Source organism: Rhipicephalus microplus, chromosome 1 (assembly GCF_043290135.1).
Source record: "Rhipicephalus microplus isolate Deutch F79 chromosome 1, USDA_Rmic, whole genome shotgun sequence".
NCBI lineage: Eukaryota > Metazoa > Arthropoda > Arachnida > Ixodida > Ixodidae > Rhipicephalus > Rhipicephalus microplus.
Window position 1 is genome coordinate 55,285,997 of NC_134700.1, and position 27,304 is coordinate 55,313,300.

Here is a 27,304-nt window from a genome sequence, read left to right on the forward strand (position 1 = left end):
AATGTTTTCAGCTACACACTTATTGCTGGTAGCTTGCATTACAAGAGTAGCACTTGAGTAACTTCAGTTGGATTTCTAGTTTCAGTTTCTTGAGATTGTGTCATTTAATCTGCGATTATTTTTTAGCTTAAACGAAAGTAAGATGCCGACATTCGGGATTCATCTGTGGAATGGAGGAAGCTTTTGCAACTTTACACATTTGTTCTTGCCATCACATATTCGACGTCGGCACTTTCAACGTTAGCCCCAGCTTTCGTTGAAGGTGTCTGAGGGCTTCCATAGCACTCCAAGCATCTGTTAGCGGCACTCGAGTTCGCACAGCTGAATTCTCCGGCAGCGTCTCATTCTCTGGCAGCGCCTCCTTCTCCGGCAGTGTCTCCGGGCTTGCTCGGGAAACGCTGCACTGCGTTAACGTGGGCTCCGAGCCCTGAGCGCGTCCACTCGACGCGGTTGCCCATTGGTTCAACGAACATTAAAAAAACAAAACAAAAAAGTGAGCCTTCGAGCCGGGATCGCATAGCAACGCATCGCCCGAGAGGGAAGAATGAGCCGAGATTCGAGCCGGGACCGCAGAGCAACGCACCACAGAGCGAGCTGAGACGCAAGTGGCGTCGGACGTATCTGATCGAGCTCCTGCACCGAGTCCAGTTTCCTCATACATGTAACCACTGCCGATTCACCTGTAACTTAGCACAATACAGTTTTTCTTAAAATTTGAACCTTGCCTTGACTACATTCATTCGGACATCGCTGACATGGTGCAGCCGACAGGATGTGAATCGACCGAGCTGCATTCGGAGGAGTAAACGACGCCACGAGAAGGAGCGACGCCATGCCGTACATCGTCTCGGGACTCCGAAACGACCATCTTCGAAAGCGTGTTCACGACCCTCGACCACAGCACGATGGCCAATGCAACGAAAAAGCAACTCATCGACGAGCTGAGAGCACGAGGTCTACGGTGCTCCGGACGAAAGGACGAGCTCATCGCAAGAATCATCCGCGACAACATCACTCGCCAAGCCCTAGAGCCGACGGACTCGTCAACGAAGGACCAGGCTGCCTACGACTACGACAGGCAGGCGCACCTGGAGACACTGTCCGCCGACAACGCGAGGCTTTGCGCTGAACTGAGCAGCCTGCGAGCCCAGCTTAACCGTGCGACCACGAGTGAACGTGAGACATTGCACGAAGCCCATCAGAACGCTTCACTGCCAACGGAACGGGTGACGACTGGAACCCTCGGGCTGCACCATTCCGTCCCTGCTGACATAACAATGTCCTCGCGTATGACGCGGCCACCGTCACTGAACGACGGCACCAACCAAGACGCGGCATGCCCCGCCGCGCCGACCGTTTCAACGCACGAGGGAGAACCTTCCATGGCCCAGATCCTCGCCGCGCTCGTGAACACACAAGCCCTGCTCGCCAACACGCTGTCAAGAGGTCCACCGACGACGAGCCCGATCCAGATTCATTCCACAAGCGACACGTCATCTTCAATCCCCTTGTTCGATGGGACGCCGCAACAAAGTGCTCACGAATGGATTACGCAAGTGGAGAGAATCGCAGCGCTCGCCCACTGGACGCCATCGCTGACGTTGGTGACAGCAGCAAGCCGCTTGACGGGATCTGCCAAGGATTGGCACAGCGCCTACGGCTCACAGTATGACACCTGGGAGCAATGGAAGGAAGCGCTCATTCTCCGATTCAAACGAAAGCTGACAATGCAGGAGTTCCTCGAACTGCAGACGAAGCGACGCCTTCAGAGCCACGAGACCATCGTCGAGTACATGTACTCGAAGAACGCCATTCTGAACAAGGCGCCGTACCGTTTAGCAGAGGAAGAACGTATTTCCCTCATTCTCAGCGGCATCGAGGACGACACATGGGCCAACCCACTCGCAGCGCAGCTGTGTGGCACAGTAACCGAACTCATTGACAGAGCGGCTTTGCTCGACGCGAGGCGTCGCACGACCGTGTGTGCCGAGAACGACAAGAAACCGTCATCGTCTACAGCGAGCCGTGGTCAGGGTTCGAACCAGCGGGTGCCAGCCAGCAGCTCTGCCAACTTGCCGAAGGCCAACACACAGCGATTTCTCAAGAGGTCCACACTCGCGGCCCATCTCTGCTTGTTCGTGCTTCAACTGCGGCGACATCGGTCACCTGTCCCGTGATTGTAAGAAGCCGAAAACCCCAGCAACGATCAGAACGGAGGAGAAACGAGCGAAGAGAGACAATAGCAGCCACGAAACAGGGACTACGTCACCTAGGCAATCGAACTGTTTTTTGCATTCGACGGGCGGCACATTACCAATAGTGTCCGGTACTGCTAACAACCGACCCGTCCGCGTGTGCATTGACAGTGGCGCCAACTTATCCATCATGAGTGCCAATGCCTTGACGGACGACATTCCCACGCACGCATGGGTATAGCGCGAACACATTGAAGTTCTCAACCGCAGCATATGCCCAACTCTCGCTGCAACGCTTGATGTGACACTGGGCACCACGAATGTTCGACTCGAGGACGTCGTGGTAACGGAATTGCCCAGCGGCATTGACCTGATTCTGGGATCAGACTGGCAACGAGTCGCGAACGTCGACGTAACGTTTCACACGTCAAACGATGTGACTATCGTTCCAGTTGAGCCCTCCGGAAAATTTTCATCGTCCGAAGTGCCACCCCCGAAACAAGGCACACCACACCGCACCGGGGAAACGCTTATTGCGACGTTCTGCCGGAATCGGGGGAGAGTGTTTCCAAAGACGAAGGGTACGTGCGCCTCAACACGAAATGTCCCGCACCTGACGAAGACTTCACGAGTCTAGTCGAAGACGCCACACGGAAGATAACGAAGGATGCCACCGAGGCAGAGAGGGAACAACTTCACGCAATTCTGTTAAGGCATCACCAAGCGTTCACTTCCAAAGGCGACACTTTGGGCGTGTGTCCTCACACCGAGCACAGCATCGAGCTCAGAGACAATATACCAGTGTCATCGAGGCCGTACAGGTGCTCACCGGCTGATCGCAAGTTCATCCGAGAACAGGTGAATGACTACCTCTCCAAGGGCATCATAAGGCCGAGCGAAAGCGAGTAGGGTGCCCCAACGATAGTCGTCGACCAACCGCACCACCCGACGACTCCACGAAGAATGGTACACGACTATCGCAAGCTCAACGAGAAAACCATCAACTTTTCTTATCCAATGCCCGTCATGGAAGACGTTATTGACGATGTCATGCGCGACGGATCGGCTCACTTCACTGTGTTGGACGTGAAGACCAACGTTTTTAGAACAATTCAGTTTCACAGCTCCGCTCCCGAGGCGGCCGTGGTGGCGGTCACGCGAACTAGTGGCGCTGCAGTCACGCTTTTCTTCACTTGCTCCTGATCGGGCGCGCGGACAGGCGGGTGCTTTGGCGGGCGCGCGTCGTTCGAAGCGATTTCGTTCCCCACACGTGCGCCTGAATCTTCCGGTTTCCGAATGTTCGCTTTTTTGTTGTGAAAATGCCTTCGTGTTTTGCGCCGGGATGTACGAGTGGCTACAGAAATGACGCCGCAAATCATCATTTTTTTACCCCACCACGTAAGGCCACGGAGTTTAAACAATGGGAACACATGCTGCACCGCAAGGACAGGCGCCTCACGCAAAAGTCCAAGGTACGTGAGAGACATTTCGAAGAGCAAGACATTGTAAAGTATTTCAAGCATGTTGTAAAGGGCCAGGAGGTTTTAATTCCCCGTGGTAACTGGAAGTTAGTGCCAGGAGCGTTGCCGCGTCTCTTTCCTGGCTTGCCGGAGCACATATCTAAGCCAAGAACGACGACATGCACGCGAAAATCACTGAAAAAGCGGAACGAAATCGGCTTGGAAGCATCGGCGGAAAGTGCGTCTTGTTCGAGTGGCTCGTGTGAAGAGGCCTCTTTGTCCTTAGGCGATTCGCTTGGAGCAGTGGGCATCACGCCACCACCTAGCACCTCAGCAACGAACCCCAGTAACATGGATAAGCACACGCACGAAAGCAGAAGACAGGCGCGGGCTCGCACGCTTGAGAGGCAATACGGCTCCCGACCTGGTGTATTCTACGTAGATATAGCAGGGCCTTCGCCCACGGGATTTTACACGGCCTCTGTAGTTCACCGGGAAAAGCATGTCAATGGGCTCTCGTTCCGAGCACAAAATCCAGAGCGCGCTGAGGAAGTCGCGATAGCGCTTGCTGCTGCGGACCCCAACTCGAAAGTTATCATCACGGACTCCCGGAAAGCATGTACTCATTACTTGGTAGGAGAGATATCCCCCCTAGCCAGCCAAATTCTAAAACGGGCTCTCGCTGATCCAGCCCCGAAACGCATCGTATGGGCTCCTGGCCATCAGGGCTTACGAGGTAATGAGGCCGCTGACGCGGCCGCCCGAGCGCTTACCCACCGGGCTCCTCACCTTGGCTCTTATGACTCGGAGGCGAATACACCGCTGCTGCGGTTCAAAGAAATTCTGACCTATTATCGTGACACTCACCGCCTTTACCCGGCTCCTGCAAAGGGGTTGAGTAAGGCGGAAGAGCGAACTCTAAGGCGCCTGCAGACAGGTACTCTACTCTGTCCTGCAATCCTAAAGCATTTCGATGCGAACACAGATGGGCGGTGCCCATACTGTGGGGAGACGTGTGATATCTTCCACATGGTATGGGCATGTCCGAAAAATCCCCACCTACCCCCTTCCCCTACCCCTTCCCGAGAGGCATGGGAGACTGCCCTCCTCAACTGCTCATCACTAGAGTCTCAACGGTCTCTGGTGAGACGGGCGCGAGTAGGGGCCTCGTCATGCGGTGTCCCGGACTAAGGACGCCGACCATGTAGCGGGGTCATGCTTTGGCCCCGTACCTCTCTCTTTTCTCTTTTATAATAAATGTTTTTCATCATCATCATCAGCAACGAACTCCTCCGGTGTTTGTCTGGACGAACTGGTGACAGTGCCGTTACCTAGTAGGGACTGGAAGCTTGAACTCATCGTCGATGAATGTTCTGGGCAAACTTGCGGTGTTTTTTTCGACAGGCGACTTGTGGCAGGGGAGCTCAAAGTGAGCAAGGCTGTTATTGTGAAAAATGATGGTAGCTGTGTTGTGAACGGTTACAACAAGATGCACAAGCAACTGCATAAGACTGTAGACAGCACTGCTAGCGTCGAGCACCTGCTCAATGAGACAGATAGCTTGAAAATCTGTTCAGGCATTCAGGTAGCTCACACTGGTGTGACAGGAAAATTAGAAAATGTCCATCACAAGCTGTGTTCTGTCCTCACAACCCGACCTCTATGTGCTCGGTGCCTACGCCTCCAAAGGCAAATGCGAGCAAGAAAGCCAATGAAGGCAGCGGTGAACAAAAGCAAGTAAAGGGGAACTGCTCTGAACCGGCTGAGGGCGTCCTCGTTTCAATTCATGAAAGTCTTGCTGAAAAGGCGAAAGCGGCAGCTGAGCTAAAGCTCGCCGTTGAAGCAAAGCTGGATAAGAAGCTTCTGGGGACGGTTTGTACCGAGGACGTTTGCTGTGACGAACGGGATCATGGGTACAAAAAGCTGGAGCACATGAGATGGTGGTGTACTATCTAGCCGGTTATGTGCACAAGAAAATCACGAAAACAATAACGTGCGAAGAATGCTGTGCGTTGCTCACAGCTTCTCCCGATCAGTTCAACTCCGAGGAAACACAGCTCAACCAGAGGCGCCTGACAGAGTTGAGGTCATTCAAGCCAGGATGCCTTCGAGAGGCCACATTTAGGCTGTACGCATTAATTAAGGAAGTAGAAGAGGTTGTGCACGATACGCTTGAAACGTCGGCAGTGTTCGGGGATATTTTCTGGATGGTATTGGACAGGCTTCATGCGACTGCACTGCCTGCAATTGGTTGTAATGAGCACCATGAATTCCTCACCGCAAAGATAATCAAATGCTATTGTTTGATGCGCATGCACTTCTTCTATCGAAAGAAGAACCGTGAACTGCTTGTCACGGAAAAAGTTCAAAATGCAAGAAAAAAAGCTAAGCTGCTTTGCCTTTCTTGCTCAGTGAACGATGCAATACTATTCTGTATGTGCAAGAAAATATATGTTCCTTCTGAATTTGCCATTTTTACTTTCTCAGTATTATTATTCTCACCATGTTATCTTCAAATAAGATTCACGGGAATAGGAAAGAAAAAAAACACCGAAATCAGATTGACGAGTCTGTTCGGTAAACGGCGCATGACTATGTGGCATCAGAAACGAGCACTATGCTTTTAAAAAGTTTTACTGCATCTACGTTTTCTTTGAAGGGTGTCTTTTTTTTTACAGTTATGCTCGCGCGAGGCCGCCTATGCCCACATAAGAATGTACTGGCGACGGTAGCTATAGATGGAGCCCAGACACGTAATTCCACCAGATGAAAATGGGCGCAGCAACAATGAAATGCATGTATACGAAGAAACTGCTGCTTTGGCACGAACTGTTCCGCCAGCAAAGCGAAACGCTTTGAAATGCGAGCGGTAACACGGCCGCGCCGCACCGCGTTTCCTCCGGTGTAGCAGACGACGCGCAGAGTGGGGAGCAAAGCATGCCTACAGCGCCCCTAGCGGCCGCGACACGCTATGCGGCCGCGCCGGATAGTGGGCGCCTATGGGAAGCTGTGAAACTGAATTGTTCTAAAAACGTTGGTGAAGACGGCATTTCTGACTATACGAATGAAGCCGGACGACGTACACAAGACCGCATTCGTCACTCCAGACGGAAAGTACGAATACCTTCGAATGGCCTTTGGGTTTTGCAAGGCCCCTCAGACCATGCAAAGAGTCATGCGTCGTACGTTCGATGGCTTACCTAGGACAGCTACGTACATGGACGATGTCGGGCAGGGAGCCACAACAGTGAGGGAGGCTTTGAATTTGCTGAACGAAGCACTCAGGAGAGTCGTGATCAACGGCTTGAAGATGGATCTCCGGAAATGCGAGTTGATTCAAGACAAAGTATCTTTCCTGGGTTACATGATCTTCGCCGAAGGACGAACACTGGACGAATCCAGAGTTGCCGCTGTCGAGAAGTTCGAGCCGCATCGCAACGCAAAGAAGCTGTACTCCTTCCTGCAGTTCGCTAACCACTACCGAAAGTTCATACAGGAGTTTGCAAAGGTCACGCACAAGCTACGGCACCTTCTGGCGAAGGACGTTCTTTTTGTATGGACTGACGCTCATGAAGCAACCGTCAACGCCATAAAACACGCCTTGAAGAACCCGCCGATTTTGGCGAGCTTCCGCCCAGACTGCCCGACTAACGTTCATGTCGACGCTTCGCAAACCGGGCTGGGTGCGGTGCTTTCTCAAACTCAAGACAGAAAGGAGCGAATCATAAAGTACGCAAGCAGATCACTAAACGAGCACGATCGTGGTCTACCCTCTAATATGCTCGAGTGCATGGCACTCCACTGGGCGATCACTGAAAAGTTTTCAGTCTACCTGAGAGGAGGCCCTCGCTTTACAGTGTTCACGGACAACTTCAGCTTGTCTTACCTCGTTCAGAAAGGAGCCAGCAACCGCAGATTTGCGAGGTGGACGCTCGACTTAGCAGAGTACACCTTCGACGTCAAGCACAAGCCAGGACGCCAGAACTATGCTGCTGACGCACTCTCGAGGCAGTCGGAATCTGCAGAGGCTTTCGACCAGGGCATTTCGACCCGAGACCTCCACTGCTACGCAGTAGTGGTCGGCAAACACAGTCGCCTACGCGAGTTTCAGGAGAGGGATACTGACTGCAAAAGATTTCGGGAGGAGGCCAAGCACAAATCTTCTGACTACGAGATCGAAAACGACATACTGGTGAAGAAATCTCTCGAGGGAGGACGGGTCCGTCGGAGGGTGATTATTCCCGCTGCCCTCTGAAGCAGTGTGATGATCGTTTTCCACGACAACAACGGCCACCTAGGCGTCGAGAAGACAAGAGACCTGATCCAGCGAAAGTACTGGTGGCCATCGATGAGAAAAGACATACGCGAGTATGTTCACTCCTGCCACACGTGCCAGACTATCAACGCCCGCACGACACGGATCGAAGGTTGCCTCATCCCACGCGATATTCCTACTTAGCCAAACGCGGTGATATCCCTGGATCACATGGGTCCGCTAAACGAGAAGGGAGACCACATCCTCGTGTGTATCGACCACGCCACGAGATACATGGACGCCGTAACCGTACCGAGCACTTCGTCGTCGCACTACCTTGACTTCATGACAAACCGGTGGATTCCGCGATTTGGAGTTCCCAGTGTCATTATTACGGACCAAGCCAAGGGATTCGTGAACAAGAAAACCAACCAATTCCATCACAGACTGGGAATTGCTCATCAGAACTCCCCACCGTACTGGCCACAATCAAACGGACTGATTGAGCGAATGGTAGGAACATTGAAACAGGTGCTACGCAAAATGCTGAACAACAAGGACAAATGGCAAAAGGAACTACCCCAAGCAACGCTCGCAATCAACGCCACGAAGCATCGTCACAGTGACCACAGCCCATTTTGACTCATGCATGGCTACGACCCAAAACTGCCAGGAGAGCTCAACCTCGCCTCAGTCGAGGGAGACATCGACGAGTCTCATAGACTGAACGACTTGGCAAGGGGACGTGCAGAGACAAGAGAGAGGCTACTGCAGAGTCAGCGCAAAACAACGGTCCGATACGACAAAAGGCGGCGAACTCCGGGGTTCATAACAGGGGACCTCGTCCTGCTTGAGTTGAGCGCTCGAGGCACATTAGACCCTCGCTATGAAGGTCCGTTCGAGATAACGGCCCTCGTCGGAGGAAACAGGCCGAGATCCAAAGAGTACCCCACACACCGGGCATGATCAACCAAAAAATCGTCAACGTGGAGCAGCTTCGTAGATATAAGGAGCCGCTCCTAGAAGTTACGGAACCATCGCCATCTAACGATACGCACGCCTGAGGACAGGCGCAATTTTCTGGAGGGCCGTGTCAGCGGCACTCGAATTCGCACAGCTGAATTCTCCGGCAGCGTCTCATTCTCCGGCAGCGCCTCCTTCTCCGGCAGCGTCTCCGTGCTTGCTCGGGAAACGCTGCACTGCGTTAACGTGGACTCCGAGTCCTGAGCGCGTCCACTCGACGCGGTTGCCCATTGGTTCAACGAACATTCAAAAGAACAAAAAAGTGAGCTTTCGAGCCGGGACCGCATAGCAACACATCGCCCGAGAGGGGAGAACGAGCCGAGATTCGAGCCGGGACCGCAGAGCAACACACCGCAGAGCGAGCCGAGACGCGAGTGGCGTCGGACGTATCTGATCGAGCTCCTGCACCGAGTCCAGTTTCCTCATACATGTAACCACTGCCGATTCACCTGTAACTTAGCACAATACAGTTTTTCTTAAAATTTGAACCTTGCCTTGACTACATTCATTCGGACATCGCTGACACATCAGAGCCTCGAGAAATAAAACACCAACATACATGTGCTTGCCGGAAAAGAGAAAGAAAAAGAAAGAAAATTCAGCATTTCGATTCTGTTTTTGCAAAGGTATCATGAGTCTTCGTGAAGGCAAGGTGCACTCTATATGCGAGTAGTAGTTATTCTTTATTGCTAAAAAGTATATTTTAAAGGTGCAAAAATTAGGGGGGATGCAAATCAATATAAATACATCAATCCAGGTAGAATCAGATCCAATTCACTTCACATCCTAAGTATTAAAGTCAGGAAATACAGCAGGTCAGGTCGAATCGACATCCAAAGTAGCGTGGGCTTCGTTCCCGCCACTGAGAAGTAACACTGCCTTCTCAGTGGCGGGAACAACAGGGCTTCTGTTTCCACTTTTTACACGGATGCTGCAAGGTGGCACCACTTCTACATTTCCTAGCAGCTTTGACTGCATTGTCGGTCTGTCGCAGGCTCCTTCAAGCTTTCATCTGCAGTTAATTTTAGGTTTTTGGCTTGTGTGCTTGCTTCCTGGTTTTTCTGAACATCACACAGCCAACTTGCTCACTGCCTTGTTCAGAGGTTTTATTTGAGCCAGATATACATATTTTTTCACATTTATCGCTTGCGCCTAAAATATTCTGAGGGTATGCTGTAAATATGTTTACTTATTTTGTATGAGTGCCGTATATATTTTTTTTACATTCAAGGGGTTTTTTCAGTGTGCAGAGTTTTTCAAGCAGAGGTGACTGTCATAGAATTTGTGTTTAATCTTCATGTGAAACATTGAAAAGTCAGGGAATTGGGAAACATCAAATTAGTAGACTCCCTGAAAATGCCATTTCATGGTTCTGAGGAGCTAGTTCATTTCATGGTTCTGTTTCGTACAACAGTGCTGTCAGTTTAGTTAGTCCTAGACTTGACCAGGAGCAGTATGCTGGCCAACGTTACTAAAATAATCTTAGTTTGAAAGTTCTGCCGGAGAGGCGGGCCGCGTGGCGGTCGCGAGAATTAGTGGCGCTGCAGTACGGTCTTGCTGTAGCGACGCGGGGCGCACGTGTTGTGATCGGCGGTGGCGACGTGAAAGCGGCTACCGCGAATGGTGCGCTGTGTTCCCACGTCACTTTTCCGGCTATTTTTGGCACTGCGTAGTTTCTTGTACGAAAACGCATTTGTCATGCATGAGGCGTACCAAGAAGAAGCAGATTGAGGTACACAGAGTAGCTTTGCACCAGGCTTCGACAGCGGCGGCGACTGCAATGACGACTCCACATCACGCAATTTGTTTATTTGTTTATTCATTAATTTATTTTCTGTGAAAACACAGTTACACAGTGGCGTCGACCAACAAAAAAGCTGCTATAAGCAGCTTGAGAACCTTATATATGTAGCCTCCAATCTCTTTCGCCCAGCAATGACGGACTAGCATACGAATGATCGTAAGCAAATTTGTTGTCCAGCTTGCACGTTACCTGAGAAAATTAATATTGTAGTGCAAATACAAATTATAATAACATTAATAATATTATTATTGTTATTATTATTACATGCAGTAGCCGTTGGCAGATATGGCAGATCTGACGCCGTTCAGTATTATGTATATTATGTGACAGCAGTTACACAACAGTGACAAACACAACGATTACACAAGTTAGAGGATGCTTGAGCTTCGCCTTCCAGAGTAGACCGCAATAGCATAACCGGGCTTTGTGCGAATCACCTTCTCAATTACTATCTTACCTTTGGTCTTGGTGTTTGCCTCAACCGTGCCATGAGGGAACGAACGACTGTGAGTGCAACACTGGCCATTTCAAACTATCGTAGAATGTCTACTGCAAGTACAGTTGCGAAGTGCCCACTGCGTCATAATTGTTCTTTTTGCGAATCAGCCAAGAGTCTTTACGCGTGCGTAAAGCAACACGCGAACGTAAGCTTGAGCACCCTGTAATGGCGGGGCCTTTCTAACACCCACTCATCACGCATTTCACATGTTAGATGCCTGATGTGATTCTACGCTTCTACCACCTAATGTTGCGTGGGTTAAAGAAATTCGTTCTACTACATTAACAAAAAAAGTGCAAACATAAGGCCTCGCTTTTCTGGCTGGACATAATATTAATGAGAACCTATACTACCTAAAATTCACATTGTTTTTTTTTCCGAATCAGTTTCGATCACTGGCGTGCCTCTGTGGTGTAACACCCGATTGCCACGCAGAGAGCCTGGGATCAATTCTCACTCGTACTGAAGTTTTTTTTAAAAGTTATTTATTTTTTTGTCACGGACAAGATGATGTCTTCTCGCTCACAACTGGAGACGCTGACAGCGACGCCAACACCGGAATTTTCGTTAAACGAACTAGTTAAAGCTATCACGTTCAAGTAATATACAACACATACAAATTATCATTATAAATATAGGTAAAGAAACAGTCATTTATCCTATAATTCAATTTGAGAGCATGATCAAAGCACACATTCAACCTCCTACAAAAATAACCCGGGGGAGTGTGACCAGACAATCGAAACAATTTAAGACTGTGTTACTATAGTAGAACTTTCCTCTCTATCTTTCATCTCGCTCATCTCTTTCCCATGTGCAGGGTAGCAAACTGGCTGCTTATAGACTGGTTAACCTCCTTGGCGTTCTTTTTCTTCTGTTTTACCTCCTTCCTTAAATCAGGCGTAATAAAGTGAGTCAATCGCATGCCATCATTTAGATTTGACTGGGGTATACACCGATTATGTTCATTGTGACAGACCTCCGAAGAAATCTGGAGCGATTCAGAAGGTGGTACCAAGCTTTGCGTCACAAAGATAGAAAGCTCACTGCCAAACACAAAGTCTATGACCTTCAGTGTGAGAATGATGGCATGGTATCACACTACCGTCATGTCTTGATGGACAAAAAGTCTTGATCTCACGTGGAAAGTAGGAGCTCGCACCTGGTGCCCACCTGCTGTTTTTCCCAGTGATTCCACTCTATATATTGAAGCCAAAATGCTCATAACCAAGGTGCCAATACCCCCCCTAAAGGCACAGTGCCCCTCGAATGCTCAGTGCCCAGTCTCCACTCCATATATTGAAGCCAAAATGCTCATAACCAAGGTGCCAATCTCCCCCCTAAAGGCATGGTGCCCCTTGAATGCTCAGTGCCCAGTCTGGAGGAGCCGGCAGAAATAGGACAGCAAGTTGAAAGGCAGTAAGAGACAAACGTATGTAAGTGGTGGTGTTTTGCCAGTGGCCAGGTTTTGTTACATTTTTTTCATATTACAGCAATAGATATTTTTCTCAATCGCAGTGTCCTCATTTCTGAACCTTAGAGCAGGTAATGGTGGCTCAGGTCGGTGTCGTTTCTCGGTGCAGCAAAGTGCACTAGGAAGTAGCCTACCATGAGTAGACTGCATTTGTGGGTACCTTCGTGAAAAATTGAATAAGTGACAACGTGCATGGAGGGCCTCTAGCATCTCACACAAGTACCCTTGGAGCAGGCACGCCCAAACCAAACGAAAGTGCACTTATTTAGATGAGGTGTTTTTAAGAAGGTTGCTTAGATCATCCCTTACACATCCTTCTTTTCACATTAAAAGCAATTGAAAAAATTGTCGAGAAGCTTCTCACAAAAACACCCTGGTTGATGACCTCTTTTGGATTGTGCTTGAAAAGTTGGAGTGACTGCTACTGCATCTTTTGAGTTATAAAGCTTACCATGAGAACGTGGGGGTAATGTTTTGCATCGTTTGTGAATATTCATTTTTTTGTTCTTCTTTTTTGCAAGAAAACCAATCAGGAGCTTTCTGAAAAGGCGAAAAATGCAAGAAATGAGGTGAAGTTGCTGTTACATTTTGCACTCTACTCTTGATTGGTAGCCGTTGCGAAGACTTGTGTGATGAATAGTGTGAAGCATGGGTACTGTTTCTTGAAAAATGTCTTTTATTTTTTTAACTAGCAGAAAACAGGAGGACTGTTTTTCAATAGCATTTTTATATTTCAGTAATACCCGTGCCACACGGGCAGAGAAAATGGCATTTACCCCCGAATGCCTTCAGCTTTATTGCCATTCGCGCGGTGCCACACGGGCGAACAAAATGGCATTCGTCCGAATGCCATTCGAATGCCATTCGCCACCAACTGCCTTCGCCACAACTCAGTTGACTGAAAAATGCCTACTCTCGACAACACAGCTCGCGAAGTGCGATTTACCTGAAAGTTTATAAAACAAATCATATTGAGCTAAAAATGAAATTTCCCGTCTTTTATTTGCACTAAAGTCTTAAAAAGATGCTTTGAACGTTATACAAAGAAAATAAAGTATTGATAGTGAAACGCTTGTCAATTTTAGCGAAACTTTGGCAAACAAGCATGCAACACTGGTATTTTCATCGCCATCGCCATCAAGTTTACTTTCTCTACTTTTCTCATCAGTTTTCATTCTTTGCTTTCCAATCTTCCGCCAACCCGCACGCGCCATTTCGCTCTCCTTAAACAAAGAAGAAATAAAAGAAGAGATGACGTGTCCCAATGAGCGCGCGAGCTGGACAGAAGAGGAGACGATGACTTTGATTACGCTCTGGGAAGAGCACCTCTCAGGCCTTCGTGGTCAAAAGCGGAATGCCAAAATTTACTCCGCTATTACGGAAGCGCTGGCCAGGTACGGCATCGTGAGGACGCGAGCCCAAGTGCATACCAAAATCGAAAATCTGCGAAGCAAGTACAGGTGAGCATTTTGACTTGAATATCATGCCTGTGTACTGCCGAGGAGCTTACGCCGTGCAAACGACGACACAGAGACAAGGGCACTCCCTGTCTCTGTGTCGTCCTTTTGTTCTCGCGTTATAACTATCGTCATGCCATACCAACTAGCCCAAGCTGCCACACTTCTAACCAACCAAATGTTCGCGGAAAACGGTGCGAAAAAGCTCTACCCCTTACGACCATTTAGGTGTGATTTGGCTAGGTGTCCCACATAAAAACACTTGCTATGCCTATTTAGTTGTCAATTTAAACAAATTTGTACCCGCGTTGATTGTATTGCCCTTCCGGGGCAACATTATAGATGAGTTAATAGCTCGTCCTCATGGCCTCTCTCAGGTGCCTTTATTGGCAAGTTCAGTCGGAGATAACATTTTGAAGCAATGAAAAAAAAAAAAAAACCTTGGAAGACAGGATGTTCCTGAAGCCAACACTTTAACAAACGGACCTGTCCTCAGGAATTAAAATCCTACAGAGTACAGGTCCACTTGTGTAAACATTAACTCTAGACATACCTTGTGTACCTAGGATTTTTTATCTTTTGTGGGGGTGCTGACACCCCCCCCCCCCCTGTAAAGTTGTCTGCGCCGCGTGGCGCACGTGTCTCGCCCCAGGGCGTTATTTCGGTGGTGACCACCACCGGGCGATAGATGGCGTTGTGTTCGCTTTGAGTACCACTGTTGGTAGAGTGGTAGCGCCGGTGGTGGCCCCTGGCGGAAGGCGGGCCTTGGTGGTGGGCGAGCGTTGAGCGAGCCTCTTCTGCGCGTGGCGACTGCCGCGAACGGTTGTCTGTAGCGCGGGTCCCCGGTGCTCGGCACCGCGGGCTTCGCGCCGGGGTCCCACGTGTAAAGTCAGGTGTTGGCGACGCCGCCTTGGGTATGTGCTAGTGTGTTGGGTGTGTTAGTGTGTGTTTATCATGTTATTGTGTGTTTAGTGTGTCCTGGCATTACGTTGTTTGTATGGTTTAGTGTTAATTGAAATTGGTGTATCATTCGGCGGACGATATCGTCGTCTAAATTGGTTAATAAATGTATGTATGTGGGTGCGTTGTACCGACCGTGTCCACTGTGTCCGTTCACTCCAAGAGCGTGGCGTGGCGATGCGCTCGTTCTTCCTCGCCGAGACCCCACACTGGCTGCCCAACGTGGAGCTCTTGGAGTGTCGGACGTCGGTTCGTGCGGTTCGGTACAGGGATTTTGTTAGAGCCGGAGTAGAGTAGGCCTAGGGGGGACTTCTTTGCTAGCGTCGGTGGTGTGCTTTGTTGAGAAGCGAGGGGATTGGTTTTGTAACGTGTTTCAATTTGTCGGCAGGTTGACTTTCTATTTTTTTATTTGCTCGCAAGTGTTCTTATTTTTTGTTGTTAGTTTTCAAAAACGTTGTTGCATTAGGACGAGAGCCATGCGGTCCGCATCCTGGGGTGAGCAAGGCCTAGAGCACGTGGTTTGTAGGCCAGGCCCGAAGCGAGTGAGTACGGAAGCCTCGTGGGTGGTCCGATTTTCTGTAAATAGCTTCTTCTATCTCTTTGGGCTCAGGGAGCCGGGCGTCGTTGCTGACTTGTATTGCGGCTCGACGCCGGGGCGTCGTGACACCGCCCGGGGCGGTGGACGCCGATCGCTCGGTAAGCTGCTGTGTGCGGCGAGCGATAGGGCCACCTCACAGAGTGGACGTCTCCTCGCGGCTGCCTCTTCTGCGCCTAGGCTGGGTGCTGGGTGGATGCCGGTTGTTGCCGAGCGACTCATTAGGCCTAAGGCTCTGCGCAGCCGCCTGTCGTACGTGGCACAACTAGGTGGATCGTAGCGTTGAGGGGTTGCGCTCTGCTTCCCTCACTTTTTTTTTTATCTTGCGATGCAAGGGTTAGGAAAAGTGATTTTTGTTTTATTTTGATGGGCGTCTCGGTCGCCACCGATGTATTAGCTAGCAGTACTAACCACCGTACCACGTGGCCGAAAAGCCTGAAGCTCCCTCCCCTGGGCCGCGCTCCTTTGTTTCTTTCGAGTTTTGTTTTTTGTTGATGTATTCAGCGGGAGGGATGTCATCCACGGCCGGCTGTCCTGCGCATCGTCAGCGTCGCTGGCCAGGAATGCGGTCGTGAGTTCGGGCGATGAAGATGCCTGGGACCTGCGCAACTGCCTGCAGTCCGGCGCCCTCGTGAGTGCTGGTCGCAACTGGAAGACGTGTCGGCGCTAGCGACGGATCGTCGCGCCGACGGCAACGTTGCTGTTGCGGGGCCGGTACAGAGGTGAAGTCTAGCCGGAGAGTGCAGCAGTGTCGACCGGCGGCGGTGTCGTGGCGCAAGGACATTATGGTCGTGCGATATCATTTTTTTGTTAAAGCTTGTGTAGCTAATTTCTGATTTCGGGATATGGTTTGATTTAAGGTTGGGGGAATGTGGGGGTGCTGACACCCCCCCCCCCCTGTAAAGTTGTCTGCGCCGCGTGGCGCACGTGTCTCGCCCCAGGGCGTTATTTCGGTGGTGACCACCACCGGGCGATAGATGGCGTTGTGTTCGCTTTGAGTACCACTGTTGGTAGAGTGGTAGCGCCGGTGGTGGCCCCTGGCGGAAGGCGGGCCTTGGTGGTGGGCGAGCGTTGAGCGAGCCTCTTCTGCGCGTGGCGACTGCCGCGAACGGTTGTCTGTAGCGCGGGTCCCCGGTGCTCGGCACCGCGGGCTTCGCGCCGGGGTCCCACGTGTAAAGTCAGGTGTTGGCGACGCCGCCTTGGGTATGTGCTAGTGTGTTGGGTGTGTTAGTGTGTGTTTATCATGTTATTGTGTGTTTAGTGTGTCCTGGCATTACGTTGTTTGTATGGTTTAGTGTTAATTGAAATTGTTGTATCATTCGGCGGACGATATCGTCGTCTAAATTGGTTAATAAATGTATGTATGTGGTGTGCTTGGTACCGACCGTGTTCACTGTGTCCGTCACTCCAAGAGCGTGGCGTGGCGGTGCGCGCGTTCGCCTCGCCGAGACCCCACACTTTATAGTGCGACTACCAAGAATGGACTCTGTGTAAGTTGGTGCAGTCGTCCTTCATTGGATACTGTTATCGAATTGGATTATCACACGCAGTATGCACAACAATTCAACCTATTCCACTGTTCAAAGCCTGGTGTCATAAGATGGTGTCATACACAAGCCCAGAGAATCGTTTCGACTTGCTTCTGTCACTACTACTAAGCTTGCACTTTCGTTTATTACAGATTATTCTCAAAAAACAGAACTACAGGTTCTGGTGCAGTCACGTGGCCATTTTATTGGCGAATCCACCAGTTCCTTGGGAGTCTGCCAGTTAATGACGCTTCACTTGCTGTTGAAAGCAACTGCGAAAGCCTCTCCGTTTCACAGGTTGGTATCTACCTTTTATGTGCCGATGGGTTACTTGGTGAGCCACGATGATTTCAAAAAGCATTGCACAAATGGACACCATCACACACATAAAATTGCAGTGTTTGCATTGCTTTACGTGCGTAAATGTGTATTTGTCTACTGCTTCGTCAGCATGTACATTCCCCTGAGCACTGGTGCAAGTTGCAACGAATGGTGTCTCTAATATGTGTCCAGCCTTTGTGACACTACTGTTAATATTTATGTAACTTTTCGCAGATCGTACGCAGTATGGAAACGGGGAGTGAATTGAGCGAGCTTGAGCCTCTTGGCAGTGAGGCCGAGATCCAGCTGGTGATAGAAATGCCAGAATCTTCAAGTGCCACCGTTGCCACAAGTACTGCCAATTTAGAGCAAACAGCAGCAACTGGACTGGCGGAGACAGCTGCACCTGCCGTGGAAAGCCTTCCGCAATGCAGTGAATCGTCACCAGCGGAAGCTGGAGCAACTGCGGCACAGCCAGCTGCATCAAAAAAAAAGGACACGAGCTGGCCCCGATTCTGCAATCATGGAAATGGTTAAAGAACAAAAGATGTTCAGAGGAATGTGGCAAGAGTGCAAAGCACGAGAACTCGAGCTACAAATGGACAGCTGAAGCTTCAGAAGGAAGCAGCTAAAAGGGAAGAAAAGCTGATTGGTATTCTTCAAAAGTTCCTTGAATGACGGAGGCCTTAAAGAAATATTTATTCAATAAATACTAGTTTGCCTTTTGTAATTGTGCATTTCTTAAGAGATACAGTACGAGTATTAGGCAGCACTGATTCCCGTGCAGCCTAATGAAAGAGCCCTGCTACTATGTTTTAATAGTCTCCAAACTTCGGAATCGCAACTTACACATTACATCACTAAGTGAATGCAAAAAAAAAATCAAAATTGTTGTAGGCAAACGAGTTCTATCGAGCTTAAGAAACCAAATAAAAGCCGGTGACATAAATTCGCACAAGATTCCTTGCATGTCGCAATAACCTAGAGTCCTCCTACCGTGCTTTTATTGGTGCCTTCACACCTAGACTAATGCTGGTACCCTGACATTTGATAGCAAATACCGCTTTGCTGACTGCAGTTAAGTATGCACTTTTCCCACCGAGAAATGAAGATGTCCTGGTGCAGAAACTGAAGGCTTGGCATATTGAAACCAATGCGCTTATGTATGCTTCTAGAGAGTTCTCACTGGGCAACACTAAATTGAAATTGTAATGCACAAATTTGTGCATTTTTATACCTATAAACAGTATAAAACACGTTTAATAACTCTGAAAACATCACATAATTGTGCAACTCTTTATTAACTCAACTAATCAAACTTTCACTTCTTTATAAGAACTACGACAATGACTAAAAAAAGCCACAAAGTGCAGATTGACAAACGTTTGGCAAGTGAGGCAGAATAAACATACTAAATAAATATGTGTGCAGCAAGCAACCAAACACTGAGGTCATGCACGTGGACTAAATGTGCATCAAACGTGACTAAAAGACTGGAAACGGTTGTATACTAAATGAAAACAAAGGTTCGAGATAAACCATTAAAATATATACAAGGATTTCAAAAATGCACACTTCACTATAAAAGTAAGGACTACAATATAACAGAGAAATGAAATACAATGCACAGCCGCCTGCCAAAATGTGCAGGGGATATAGGTGTCACTTTAAAAAAGCCATTTGAATGGTAAAAGCTTATAGAGTTTGCTGCGTTACTTGTTTCTTTTGAAGCACAATAATGATAAATGACCTTGCCTTATAAAATACAAAATTATGAGCAAAAGAATTATGCTGGGTATACAAGTTGGTTGAACAGTATTTGGAGCAATTAAAAAAACACCCTCTGACAAAGGCCTAATCTCACACTTTCAATGCTTTTGTGAAGTAAAAAACATGTGCCATAAATAGCAAACAATAAAAACATGGGGTGCTTGGTGATACTTTCAAATCAGTGAAGCAAGTACAGGTGAGTAATGTGCTTGCGGTTATTAAAAAAACACTTTTTTAACAGCTGACAAACAGATCAAGTGGTCTAAATTTCCGGAGCCCTTCACTACGGCATTCCTCACGATCATATGGTGGTTTTGGGGCATTAAACTCCAGGTATTATTTTCTACCAAACACAAACATACTACAGCTTTGACGCAGTGTATGAAGGCCGTAAATGGTGCATATATTCTTCAAAAACAGTTTCACTGCTGCAGGCACAAGATTACCTCAGCTACTTGAGACTGTGACTGACTGCTGAGTTCTAGCAAAGAAGTATTTCGCTAACGCTTTCCTTACGTCTTCACCGTTTTCGCTAGACGCGTCCGATGTACAAGTTGGCTGCTCGTAAGCAGCATTCCACAATGCTACTTCTTGTTCCCAATGTGGTTCTACGTGTTCTTGAAAACCTTCACAGATGTTATGAAGAACACAACATGCCTTAATAACCAGGGTAGTGGTGGCGAGCTTGCACTCCATGCGTTTCATAATGAAACGAAACCTGGCTTTCAAACGGCCAAATGCATTTTCTACAATCCTTCTGTTCTTTGACAGATTATAGTTGTACTCCCTTTCTTGTGTGTCAGGCTGTGCATTCGCATATGATTTCTGCAGGTTTGGCGATAGAGCAAATGCCTGGTCACACAGCACTATTGGAGGCACACAAACTCCTTCGATTGTTGCTGTTGGGCGTTTGAAAGATCCGCTTTCAATAACTTTGCAGAGTACGGATCTTCCGTACACAAACGAGTCGTGGCACCGCCCTGGGGAGCCGACGTTTGTGTACCTGAAGCGGTACCGGTGGTCCACTAGAGCCAGCAAGATCATGCTATACCTGCAAATATAACAGCAATATTGCAGTCAGTACTGCTAATTATCCAGAAAACTTTCCAGTCACACACCAACATATTTCATTTGAAACACGTAGCATCGATTGTTAATAAACGAATGCACTAAACGTAAAGACAATTTAATGAACGATGAACAGGCCTTCCCAACTTACCAGCCTTTGTAATTGTAGTAGTCCGAAGCATATTTCTTTGGCGGTGACACTGGAAAGTGGCAGCCGTCGAGCGCTCCAACACCTTGTGGGAATCCTGTGACTGCAAAAAATTCCCTCATATGCTCCTCCATGTCGGTTGGCGAAGGCATCTTCACCCAGTCGTCCTCCAGGTTTTCCAGTACGGCCCTACAGAACTCTTTGTAGATCAAGTTCACAGTAGAGCGGCCAATCGCGAACAATTCGGCGATGGTGCGGTCTTCGGCAGCAGAGCACAAGCGGTAGAGTGAGACGGCTACTCTTTTTTCTACTGATATTGCCTCTCTCATTGTTGTGTCCACCCGCTGCATGTCGGTACGACACGACTCCACAATATAACGAAACGTGGCAGCCGAGACGCGAAAGCACCTTTTGAAGTATGCTTCCCCAAGATTTGGTAGCGTTTCTTCAAACCAGTGCTGACTACGACGGAAACACCATCGAGATCGAGGCGTTGTGCTCAGCAAAGACGCTGCAGCGATCAGGTTGAAATAATTCGATATTAATTGGAGTTCAATGTCCTGAAGCTGGCGCATAACAACTCGTCTCTGCTCCAAAATTATTCGCTCTTGAGCACGATGCTTCGCACGGAAACACACAAGTGCTGCCGTGAAAAAACGAACTCTGCGAACATTTTCTTCTGAGAGATGCGACAGGTGCGATGCGACAGGCGCCATTTTCTATTTACGCTGTGGATCTGACTAGTGTTGGCTTAGGGTTGCTACGGTCGGCTGCGACGTTGTAAAACAAAGCAAGAAACTAAAACTTAGGACAGCGTAATACGCTTATTTTTACATTTGATGATTATCTGATGTGTATGAAGCTTGTAAATGCTTCTTAGTTTTTTTATCGCTATTCACTCAATGCTCACTTGGAAGGTGCTGTGATCGACATCATCAAGTCAAATGTCATTCGCTTTGGACGTGTAGCAGCGCCGGCGAAACAAATGTCATTCGGGAACTGAAGGCCTTCGCCACCAAATGCCATTTTCTCTGCCCGTGTGGCACGGGTATAAGTCAACTTGTTTGAAATTTTTACAAACCTTATGGGCCATTTTTCGTCTCGGCCAGATGACAACGGTTAAAATGCTAGCGGTCGTTATAAAATTTCTACGCTGAAAATGCACATTCATGTAGAATTTACCGTTCTTGAAGGTTAAACCAAATGCAGACAGCGTAAATATAGGCAGGTCATCGATTCTTGGCCAACATTTAATGGGCAACACATCCGGGCCAATCTATACGGGAGACCTTGTCCAGTCCACAAATGCGACGCGACAATGTGGACTGGAAGCACATGATGAATGGTCAAGTTTGATAACAGTACAACAGGGAAGCCGGTGCAAGGAACAGCGCAGCGAACCCCCGTCGTAGCAGATAATGCACTGAGAGTAGCGGAAGATCAGACTGCAGCGCTGCTAGTTCTTGCGACCGCCCTTCGGCCCATCCTCCTCCGCTGACGGAGATATGGAGCTTTGAAACTTAGTTTATTATAGTAACGTTGATGCTGGCTACTGTGCTGGATGTTTCACAGTACGTCAAGTTTGATTGCGAATGCAAGATGCTATTCTGCAAGATTCTTCGTCACGAGGTTCGAAGAGCCGATAAGTGAAATTACTCGCTGCCAAAACGCACGTCTGTGAAGTTTGAGACAAGTGCGGTGTGCTGTCATAATTTGATCATTGATATTCTGCTTGTATGTGCCAAACTAAACTATAATAATACTCTATGTGATTGTTGAGCTGTCCGACCAGAATGAGTGTGATTGCATCATTAAGCAATGTCAGCAGTGACCTCACGACGTGCAAGCAGTCGACGGCACTCTCCTGTAGTGAAGATCGAATCAATGGCAAAGGGGGCTAGAGCCATAAGGTGGATGCAGTCAATTGAACGCCTCAAAACGAGCTTTGAACATTTGCTTTTTTTATACTTGTTTCTCAATGGACGACCTAGCTAAAATGGGAAATTCAAAGACTGAGAAATGCCCTTTCTTATGAAGTCAATATGGTGGCTTCCAGTTGCATCATTGTGAAGCTTTTTTTTTTATTAATATAATTTAGATTGGCCTCGAGGGTTTCCTGAAACCTTTTTTCTGTAATTTGATGCTTTAAAACATTACAAAAATATTCTAAAAATATTAGAAATTTATTGTCTTTGATTTGCACTCAGTCTTTACTATTTGAATTCACTTCGCACCCAAAAATTTTGCTATTTGCACAGCTCTACTGTTGATGGATTTCAAGAGATTTCTTGCTTTAGGTTGTTGTTCATGAAGAGTCAAAGACTCATAGTCAACAAACTTGAAGCCTGTGTCTTTCATGGCTTGTGCATCACATTAAATAATTGCCAGTGTGCCCAAACTCATGTTCAGTCGAAAAGTCACATTTTGATGAAGGCAAAAAGCTAGAGACTGGTATACTGGGCGATGCCAGTGCACATGAAAGAACACCAGATGGTCAAAATTTTTTAAGCCCTCCCCTACAACATCCTTCATTATGGTATAGTGGTTTTAGAGCGTTAAACTCCAGATAATATTATTCAGTTGAAGTGTGATGCTTTCCTCTGCAGGTGGACTTCCGAGGAAAGCTGTACCTGGCCCCTCTGACCACGGTAAGCAGGAACTCTTGATAAATCTCCTCTTGGTAGGATGCAGGAGTGCAACAGCTGCACGCATTGTGCCAATTCGTTACAATTCCCGATTGTTGCGCCGAGCAGCACCAAAACCGTGGAATTTTCTGAAACTTCACCACGCTGCGCCAGAATGCCCAGCTTGACTGAAAACATTTTCAAGTTCGCTGATTGCGGCGAGAAATGCAGGCCACGTCGGCCACCTGCTGTTTGTGCCTTTAGCCAAAGCATTAAGACTCTAACTATAGTGCCCAGAATATAGGTACCTAAAATATTAAAGGCACCCATCCTACACTCGAGACGCGATCGATCAGGTAAAGTAACAACACTGTGCGCTCATCGATCCCCTGACCACAGCGGATACCTGTCGGTGGGACGACGGAAATTAAACAAAAAATCGTTGCTGTAGGCACCAATGCTTCACGAGAAATGTAAATTTCCTAGCCTGAAAATACAGCTGTGGCTTGTTAGGAACTAAAGCTGGAAGCGTATGATGCATTTTCCTCAAGTGAACAAGCTTCTTGTGCCGCGAACGCCGGGATTGGCAGTGACTACGTTGACCCGTGACTAGTGACCACGGCATCAATCATCAAGGGGTCGGGTTCATCTTTGATCAGGTGATGGCCCAAAGAAGAAGATTGCATTCACCTAGAAGACACACTTTGCTTCATTTTAGATGACATTATTTTAAACCAAACCAGCAAGAACATCTGTGTCATCAAAAACAAGGATGTCGTGCATTAGGTCCTAGGGAGCCCTTCATTATTTCGGTCATGCACTTTTGCAAGTATTCTGGCACTAAAGTAATTCCAAAAGACAGCCTCTTTGAAACAATACTGTTCTAATGACATTTTAAACATGGTTAATTTCTCCAAGTTCTTTGCTATTTTAACCTGGAGAAAGCCTGAATTTGTGTATAGTTTTGAGAGCCTCTTGGTCCCTGCCAATAAGCCTAACGCTTGATCAACAGTCGGTAGAGCAAAGCTTTCTCTCCAAACAGGCTTGCTCGGCTGCATTAAGTCGACACACACCCTGGCTTCTCCAGAGAGTTTTACGACCGGCACGATACCGGTGCACTACTTGGTGGGGTCTTCGACTTTGCGAATGACTGCCATGTGCTACATTTTCCAAATTTCTTTTTGACCTGTTCTCTTAGTGGCCTCGATACCCTGTGTGGCATGCGAATAGCAAAACAGATGGCGCCCGGTTTCAGCCTTATGCAATATTCACCTGGCATTGTGCCTAGACTGCTGAAAGCTCATTATTAATAGGAAGGTCTCATAATTAGTCTGTTTGCTCACAGGCTCTGCAAACTAAAATGTACCTAATGATGCAAGAGCAGGCAAACTGAGCAGAATATTGTGCAAAGCACTAACAACATAGAACACCGAGCAAGAAGTTCTCTCTTTCATTTTTTACTACTTCGCAGAGTAGAGGGCGTGGGAAGAAAAAGCTCGACAGAGCATGACTAGACTTCCCAGCCTGTTACAGTCCTGCGTCACGCAGCCACAGTACACCTATTTTGTGGAATAAAATATACAAAAACCAAACAGAAACAAAATGAAAAAGATTTGTTACACACAAAGTCATTAGCATTTGAAACCAAAAAAAATTGGCCTGAATCTACATGTTACATAGTAAATGTCGTCGAAAGACGATAGTCTTGCGTCTGGAGAGAGTGAACAAAACGTTTATTTGATGTTCTGTACAAGAAAATTAGTGAATGGTATTCTGAAGACATTGCGTTAGAGTGCCTCGAGCGTGTAGCGGAGGCAAACAAGTGCATCTAGGCATGTTAGACACGAGCGCCATCTGGCAGTTATCTTCGAAAACGAAGGCGTGCGCGACCGCGGAGAAAGATGCACGCCATTCTCGGGGGTGATGAGGTGTAGAATGCAAAGCGACAGGCAGATGCCACCACCGTGTCTTCATAGTAAAGCATTGGAAACACCTTCTTGAGCATTGCGTTGCACTGTCAGCGCAGCGCGATAAACGCTACAGTCCTTAGAGTTACTTGTGTGTGCCTCTTCTAGTATAAAGGCAGGCATACAAAACATAGAGGTGTTGTTATGGCACCTAAGATATGTGCAATATTCGCTTTCTTAATTGACAATTGCAGAACTATGAACGCTAAACTTTGAGCAATTTTGGAGGGCGCTGCGGATGGGGTTTGCCGTTTGGTGTCGTTCGAGGTATCGTTAAGGCGTACAAACATACAAATGTACAGACACATAGACCAAAATTTTTTCGTCGAAGTCCCCAAGGAAGTCGTCTTTAATGAGCGCTTGGATGACTTCATGAAGGCCACTACACATTTGAAAGTCCAGATATAAGCTTCGTTCGAAAAATGCTAGATCCTCAGACCTACACCATACATGAGTGTCACCATTATTTCGTGCTAAAACATTTGAAGCGGAGGGCAAAGTCATTTTTAACATTTGGGCACCGTAATTCGTGAATGACGATTTGATCTTAAATTTTTCGATTAGCCTCAAAGGGTACATAAAAACCCATTCGGATAGTTCTGCTATTTCTTTAAGCATCGATATATTTAGTTTTATTTCATGTTTATATCCAAGATCTAGGCATAATTTATACAGACAAAATACTTTTGGAATAGCAGCAGTTTGTAAAAGCTGTACTGAAGGATAATCTCTGGCTAAAGCGTAAATGAGGCGTCAAGCTTTCTTTTATAGAATATAAACCTTTTATAAATTTGCGATCGTGGTAGTGCCCCATACAAGCTGACAATAATTAACCTGTGACATAAGCACAGGTTTGAAAAGCAACACTTTGATTTTGGTAGGAAGGACATGATTATTACGGTATAAAAGACCAATAAAGCACAAGGCAGCTAAGCATATGTGATAACATGAACATTCCACAGCAACTTTTCATTAAACCAAATGCCAAGAGTTTTGAAAGCTGGCACAATTTTATGTTTTCGGATCTATAGCTTAATGATTGAAAGCATGGCACAGTTTTACTGTTGGGATGAAAAATCATCGCTTTTGTTTTAGCCGCATTCAGTTGATATTCATTTAGGTTTGACCACTGCTCGAAAATGCGAAGCATTTCGTTAGCATTCCTTAGCCATTCGTTTGCATCTTCACCGCTAAAGAAAACACTCATGTCATCAGCGTATATAACAAATGATGCCTTGGAGTGAATGTGAACAATATCATTAATGTATAAATTAAACAAAAATGGCCCTAGGATACTTCCCTGCGGGGCACCTGGTGTAAGGCACAGTGTTTGTGAGGCGTACCCATTGACATTAACGTACTGGCATGTATGAGACAAATAAGATTTGAGCAGTTGAAAAGCAAGCCCTCTAATCCCATAATTTTGAAGCTTAGCAAGAAGTATTTCATGGTTCATGCTGTCAAAACCTTTCTTGGACTCAACAAAAAGGGCTAATATTATTCTTTTTCCTCAAAATTTTTAGGAATAAAGTCTTTTTGGACGAGTAGTGCCGTTTCAGTGCTCGAATGGCAATATCAAGTTATGTCTTTTGATGAAACAGGAAAGCTGAGTTAAAATGACTTTTTCTAAGCCCTTCAAAAAGCAGGAAAAATAAAAATGTTGTAGGCCCGTGTGCTCAGATTTGGGTGCACGTTAAAGAACCCCAGGAGGTCAAAATGTCCAGAGCCCTCCACTACGGCATCTCTCCTATTCATATGGTGGTTTTGAGATGTTAAACCCCACATATCAGTCAAATCAATCAAAATAGAAAGGAGAGATACTGGTTTATAATTAGCACGCTTTTCTTATACCCTTTTTAAAAATAGAAATGAGCGTAGCAATTGGCAATTGGAGTAGAAATGTGGCTGTTGTAGTGCACAGGTTAAAAATATAGACCAGCAGAGGTGCAATCAAGTCAATAACATGTTTAACCAGCAGAATATGTAAGCCATCAGCATCCAAGAAAGTACTGTTTTTTAGACTACAAAACGTTGAGATGACTTCCAGGTTATCGACAGTAGAAAGATAAACACACTTCCAAGGTTACTCGATGAAACAAATTGTAACGCCTCGAGACTACCAGCAGACTGCAACTGAACAAGGAAAGACTTGTTG

General features: G+C 47.4%; 2 protein-coding genes across 11 annotated transcripts in view; both read left to right on the top strand.

Annotated features, from left to right (window-relative positions):
* Dus3 (Dihydrouridine synthase 3) overlaps positions 1 to 27,304 on the top strand; it is a 243,518-nt gene that overhangs the window by 41,994 nt on the left and 174,220 nt on the right. For 8 of the 10 annotated variants that reach the window (XM_075869244.1, XM_075869350.1, XM_075869491.1 and 5 more), the window contains exons 5-6: positions 13,232 to 13,279; positions 23,165 to 23,206. In XM_075869244.1, coding sequence (XP_075725359.1) covers positions 13,232 to 13,279; positions 23,165 to 23,206 — 90 coding nt within the window. The remainder of the gene's footprint in view (positions 1 to 13,231; positions 13,280 to 23,164; positions 23,207 to 27,304) is intronic. The other 2 variants (XM_075869305.1, XM_075869596.1) reach the window with 1 other exon arrangement.
* LOC119178798 (uncharacterized) lies at positions 13,286 to 18,302 on the top strand. Its single transcript, XM_075870016.1, has 3 exons — positions 13,286 to 14,170; positions 17,404 to 17,548; positions 17,807 to 18,302. The coding sequence occupies exons 1-3, from the start codon at positions 13,962 to 13,964 to the stop codon at positions 18,107 to 18,109; spliced, it is 657 nt and encodes a 218-aa protein (XP_075726131.1). The 5' UTR covers positions 13,286 to 13,961; the 3' UTR covers positions 18,110 to 18,302.

Bases quoted from the DNA above. Each gene is read 5' to 3' on its own strand.
- LOC119178798 (XM_075870016.1), top strand. From the start codon at position 13,962: ATGACGTGTCCCAATGAGCGCGCGAGCTGGACAGAAGAGGAGACGATG. The intron at 14,171-17,403 runs GTGAGCATTTTG...CGTTTATTACAG, and splicing joins AATCTGCGAAGCAAGTACAG to ATTATTCTCAAAAAACAGAA. The intron at 17,549-17,806 runs GTTGGTATCTAC...AACTTTTCGCAG, and splicing joins AAAGCCTCTCCGTTTCACAG to ATCGTACGCAGTATGGAAAC.